At 36.9% G+C, this 6,492-nt stretch overlaps 1 protein-coding gene across 3 annotated transcripts in view; it reads left to right on the top strand.

Moving 5' to 3' along the window:
* Positions 1-251: 251 nt before the first annotated feature.
* The window catches only part of prkar1b (protein kinase, cAMP-dependent, regulatory, type I, beta), a 44,901-nt gene continuing 38,660 nt past the window's right edge, over positions 252-6,492 (top strand). Inside the window, exons 1-3 of one of the 3 annotated variants that reach the window (XM_027171675.2) lie at positions 252-610; positions 1,446-1,641; positions 4,754-4,924. In XM_027171675.2, coding sequence (XP_027027476.1) covers positions 1,468-1,641; positions 4,754-4,924 — 345 coding nt within the window. In that variant the 5' untranslated portion in view covers positions 252-610; positions 1,446-1,467. Of the gene's footprint in view, positions 611-1,445; positions 1,703-4,753; positions 4,925-6,492 lie in introns of those variants that run through there. The other 2 variants (XM_047801282.1, XM_047801281.1) reach the window with 2 other exon arrangements.

Here is a 6,492-nt window from a genome sequence, read left to right as displayed (position 1 = left end):
CGGCATATTAAATATATGATAATTAGTCAAAGATTTTCTGCGTGAGAAATACGATGTGTGGCGGGAGAGCGTGACAAAAGACCAAAATGCGTGACTGTCACTCTCAATGCGTGACACTTGACAGCTCTGCCTTTTGTTTCTGGTTCCTACAATAAAACATGAACATTATATTTGTCAATTCTGGTGTGGTTTATGTTATACTGCTCCCTACAGGACACGCTCACGTATGCGTGTAAGCACGTGAAGACGTGACTGTGCGTGATGAGCACAAGTATTTTCAGCAATACGTGTGAGTTAGAGAACACGTTATTTAATGTAAACACAAATATGCAAAAACAAACGGAACCAGAAGTCAAATCAGCTCAAGAGGATCCACATATATACCACATTATGGCCTGGGCATGAAACTGCCCTTAAATGAACTGAATGGATATGGTTTTAATACAGTATGTGTTTGTAAAGCAATGTTAAGGTTCAGCACAGACGCATTGACGTCACTGACATCGAGAAAGAGGAGAAACTCCGCAGCAGGAGAAATAAACACCGGACTCTCTCCATCCAACGTGTTATACCAAACCAGAGAGCTCCTTGCCATCTCCTGTATTAAACGGTAAGAGAAACGAGATTATTCATCGTGAAGCATTTGATTACGTTTGTATTAAGGTTCGTAATCTTTCCGCAGAATAGGAAGAATCCAATTATCCCTGTGCAGTCAGGGTCTTAGTAGGAAGTAGAATGGAGAATGAAAACGGAAAATACTGACAGAATGTGGTGTATATAAACCCATGGTGGTGTTTATATAATTAACCCCTTATTAATAGACGGTTATCTCGATCTGGCAGTTTTAAGATTTTATCTTAATGAGTAACGGGAATGAAATGACATTTAGAAAAGTCCGGGTGGCTGTTATGTCTTATATGAGTGATTTATATATCTAAAATGAACGTTTTTAAAAACGCCAGGGAACGATTTCTCCTTTTTGTACACACACACACACACCCACCCACCCACCCACCCACACACACACACACACACACCCACCCACCCACCCACACACACACACACACACACACACACACACACACACACACACACACATATATATATATATATATATATATATATATATATATATATATATATATATATATATACATATAAAGTATTTATATATATGTATGTATATATATATATATATATATATATATATATATACATACATATATATATAAATACTTTATATATATATGTATATATATATATATAAAATAGATGTGAATCCACTGCGTTAATAATATTTTAGTAGTTTAGTTGCCACCTGCACACATAAAACCCCAAAAGGCATCTGTTGATTTAATATCTGTTGGTTCTGCTCTGCTGGAGATGATACTGAACATCAGGTTGAACATGTTCATTACTGACCCATTCTGTTTTCCCCTGTTCAGTTCTCTCTGAAGCAGTGCTAAGATGGCCACATCCTCCCCCAATCTTGAAGAAGATGAGAGTTTGAGGGGCTGTGAAGTTTTTGTGCAGAAACATAACATCCAACAGATTCTCAAAGAGTGCATTGTCAATTTATGCATCGCCAAACCCGAGCGTCCTATGAGGTTCCTACGGGAACACTTTGAAAAGCTGGAGAAGGTGCGTTCCTGAGACTCATTTCCTTTTGCAATATCCTGCCATTGATAAGAAATCAAACATGGTAAGCCAAAAAAGAACAGTGTGCTAACTTGCAAGTAATACTTCTCTTAATCCACTTTTACTCAAGATTTACATTATATATATATATATATATATATATATACACGTATATATACGTATATATACGTGTATATATATATATATATATATATATATATATATATATATATATATATATATATATATATATATATATATATAAACAAAATAATCAAGTTTAAAATCTTTACACTATATACTTTGGGCAATTAATGATGTGACAATGGTTAGTGGAACCAAAAATCATCAATCCACTCAAAGCTCGATTCCAAATCACACTTAAATCAAAGTAAAAAGTGACATTATAGGCGGTGGATGGTATCTTGGGGATCTCCTCCATGAGCTGAATCAGGTCATCAGTAAATCCCTATATAGCCTTTGGCACTACTTGGTGGCTTCAGATGCTCTGATAAATAATGCCCCCAAGGTTCTCAATTTAGGTCTGGGGAATGTGAGGGCCATTCATTCTTAATCATACAGAAACTGCACACTAAGGCCACATGAGGTCACATGCTCCAGGATGAACCCATGGTCCACTGCAAAAGCATAAGGACTGCCAAGATGTCATCCCGGTACCTAACAGTAGTGAGCAGTACCATTGACTAGTATATGGAGGTCTGTGCGACCATCCAAGGGTCTGACTAACACACCAGTAGCCTGCTGGAGGTAATTCTGTAGGTCTCTGTCAGTGCTCCTTTTGTTCTTCCTCAAGGAGCAGATACCAGTCCTGCTGCTTATTTGTTGCCTTTCTATGGCCCTGTCTGGCTTTCCTCATGTAACAGCCCATTTCCTGGTGCATGCAACATGCTCTTGAAACTGTGCTGGGAGACACACCAATCCTCCTTGTATGGATGTGCCATCCTGGATTAAAGGTACAACCTCATGCTACAGGTAGTGACATGTGACAGGTAGTGACATGAACAAACCACAAATCATTTAGCAAGGAAAAGGAGAGAGCAATATTTTGTGGCGACAACCTGCAAAAAACATTCCCATTTGGGGGGGTTGTCTTGCTGTGGCCTATAGTTTTGCAATCACTTCTACTTCCTGACTGGGATTTTTAAATTTTAGGATCTCTAACATTGTGAAGGTGATTGAAATATAATGCACATCAATTTAACAGGGATTTTTGATAATGGTAAAAGTATGCATTTAATGAGATCATGTAAACAGCATGTGCTGCATTCTGGATGTTTTACCTCTGTGGGCAGATTGAGACCTCTGTTCAAACAGTGCAGTTACATGTACATAAGATGCTTAACTAATACAATGATGGTATTGCACCATCATTTTGTGTTGTGCTGCATTGGTATATGCTTAATAATAAATATAAATATAAACATTAGGCAAGTTGTTATTGTGTTTGGGGACAGTATTCCCATGACTAACCTGAAAGTATACTGAGTAGAATCATCAATCACTGAGTAGCAGACGTCATCCCAAAGTTGGCTTTGTGCAGTCCAGTGAAGTTTTTCTACACCAATCTCTGTAAATATATTTTTTAAAGTGGCATTATGGTGTGAAACAAGAAATTCCACAAACTATTGCAATAAGGATAGAAGCATGCACTTCCTTAATATGGCACAGTAGCCTAAATTCTGTATCCTGTTGGTTGTAAAGTGGGTAGTAGAGAAAGGGTATTAAATAGTATTAAAGCAATATTACATTTGGAATGTCAGCATGCATGCTGGTAAATTCAGATTTATAAATATAAATTTATAAGCCCTTTACCATTGGAGAAAGTGTACTGCATATACAGTATGCTGGCATACTATTGGGTTTTGTTTTGTTGATAAATACATTTGCGTCACATTTTTGTTACATCATAACTTAATTTATTTTAATTGCTTTATTTAAGGAATAGAAAGAGGTATTTCTATTAAGAACCTGCATCAAATTGTGATTGTGATGACAGGTAAACCACATGGCACTCCTTTGGCCAGACATTGAATCATGGCTATTATAAAGAAAACTATCACGTGCTATTGAAGAATCTGTGTGAAACTTGTTTGTTTAATGGGTAAAGATAGCTTTCCCAATCTCATAGCCCACAAATGTGCTTCTTGGCAAAACCATATGAATGGAAGTTGACTTGGACCTGAGAAACATCCTTTGAAATAATGTGTATACAAGTTGATGTGTCTTATTTTTTGAGTATAGGTAGCTAAGTATACAGTAAAAATATATTGCAGATTAATATAGCCTGTGTACACCTAAAAGATTATGATATTAAAGTAAAGTGCATGGAATCCAGTATTCCAGTAGCTCCAGAGACACTAAAATCTTGGGCATCTCTCATTTAATGTTTCAAACATACTTTTGGTATAATACTTCAGGTGGATGGCAATGGTGTTTCTAGTTGATTGCTCAGGTGGTTGCTATAATGTTGCTACATGGTTGCTGTAGTATCCCAGATGGCTTCTAGGGTGTTGATAGCAGGTGTCTGTGGTATCCCACGTAGTTGAAGGTGTGTATAATCATGGGGAACAGAAAGTATTTTAGCTGTCTCTTTTTATTATCAGGGCCTGAATAACAATGATCTGGTCTTCACAAACTTCTAAAAGCTAAAATATAACCAAAAATAAACAAAACACAAAATATTTCAAGCCGTAATAATTAAAAAAAGTTATCCAACAATCAGCAATCAGGTCATTAAGAGAATAATTAGCAGCTGGGTATAAATCAAACGAAACATCACTTAACAACACATACAAAAACCACCCAGCAAACCACCCTAAACATCTCCATCAGTACAATTGGTACTCATTATAATTTAATAGATTATGGAAGTAAACGATTTATCCCAGGACAGATGAACCTTGCAAAATTCCTAAATTCAGTGTGAGATTAGCTGCTGTTGATATTCTATAACATCATGTGTAAACTTTGTATTAGGTGAAAATCCCATTTTTTGACACCAGCAATCATGCAACAGACAAAGGAACTAAATTTTTGACTCTACTGTATGTAATCTCTTTATATCTCTTTCTCTTTGTTCTCTGTTTCTCCATAGGAGGAAAGCAAGCAAATCTTAGCGCGACAGAAGTCTAACTCTCAATCCGATTCACATGATGATGAAGTTTCTCCTCCTCCAATAAATCCTGTGGTGAAGGCCCGCCGCAGGAGAGGGGGAGTCAGTGCAGAGGTGTACACAGAGGAGGATGCAGTGAGCTATGTTAGGAAGGTAAGACACGCACATTAGCACAAATTAAACAATTGGGTAGTTGATCGATTACTCACAATACTTTGCAAAACATTGATTGATTATCCCTGTGCCCATTGGCTTTGTTTTCTGTGCAGTTGCAAATGTAACTTCCTGCTAAGATAAAATTCCAGCAACAGATGCAAATGCAAAGGCTTCAGGCCTGTCCATTCTTTACAACATGGTTTCGCGGATGGACAATATGTAGCAACATATTTACTAAATAAAATGAAATAAAATAAAATGCAAGAAAATGCAGAAAGGATGTTATTTTGATGAGGAATTGAGGAAACTGAAAACGGTGGACATGAAAATGGAGAAAAACGATCGACACTGTACAAAGGTGATTGCGTAGACCAAGCACATCATACAGGGAAACTGCTTGTTTAAAATTTTGTCTAAGGTGTTACACAGCCACAAGATGGCATGGCCAAGCTAATACACTTTTAGCTGTTTTTCATCCTCTTTCATAAAATTCATACGAGTTATTAAAGATCTCATAAGTTAAAATTACCTGTACCAAATCATCAGACATTTACAGGTACATCTCAATAAACTAGAATGTTGTGGTAAAGTTTGTTTGTTTCAATAATTCAATTCAAATAGTAAAACTCATATATTATGTAAATTCCGTACACACAGACTGAAAAAGTTTAAGTCTTTTGTACTTTTAATTTTGATGATTTTGGCTCACATTTAACAAAAACACACCAATTCATCTAAAAAAAAAAATAGAATATGGTGACATGCCAATAAGCTAATCAACTCAAAACACCTGCAAAGGTTTCCTGAGACATCAAAATGGTCTCTCAATTTGGTTCACTAGGCTACACAATCAACCGAGAGCCACAGCTTTGAGAGTCTTGTCAAGCAAAATCGATTCAAGAATTTGGGTGAACTTCACAAGGAATAGACTGAGGCTGGGGTCAAGAGCCACCACAGACATGTCAAGGAATTTGGCTACAGATGTCGTATTCCTCTTGTTAAGCCACTCCTGAACCACAGCTTTTTAAAGATGATGATTTCATTTTCCAGCAGGATTTGCCACCTGCCTACACTGCCAAAAGCCCCAGAGGTTGGTTAAATGACCATGGTGTTGGTGTGCTTGACTGGCCAACAAACTCACCAGACCTGAACCCCATAGAGAATCTATGGTGTATTGTCAAGAGGAAAATGAGAAACAAGAGACCAAAAAATGCAAATGAGCTGAAGGCCACTGTAAAAGAAACCTGGGCTTTCATACCACCTCAGCAGTGATACAGACTGATCACCTCCATGCCACACCGAATTGAGGCAGTGATGAAACCAAATGGAGCCCCTACCAAGTATTGAGTACATATACAGTAAATGAACATACTTTCCAGAAGGCCAACAATTCAGTAAAAAAAATGTTTTTATTGGTCTTATGAAGTACTCTAAATTATTGAAAAAGTGAATTGGTGGGTTTTTAATAAATGTGAGCCAAAATCATCACAATTAAAAGAATTAAAGACTTCATGCAGTTTCAGAGTCTCTATGTTTTCAGCAATTTACTCACATGAAAGAAAATA

Source organism: Tachysurus fulvidraco, chromosome 15 (genome assembly GCF_022655615.1).
Source record: "Tachysurus fulvidraco isolate hzauxx_2018 chromosome 15, HZAU_PFXX_2.0, whole genome shotgun sequence".
NCBI classification, from domain to species: Eukaryota; Metazoa; Chordata; class Actinopteri; order Siluriformes; family Bagridae; genus Tachysurus; species Tachysurus fulvidraco.
Note: the sequence above shows the minus strand (reverse complement) of the source record. Positions and strands in the feature narration are given on the sequence as shown.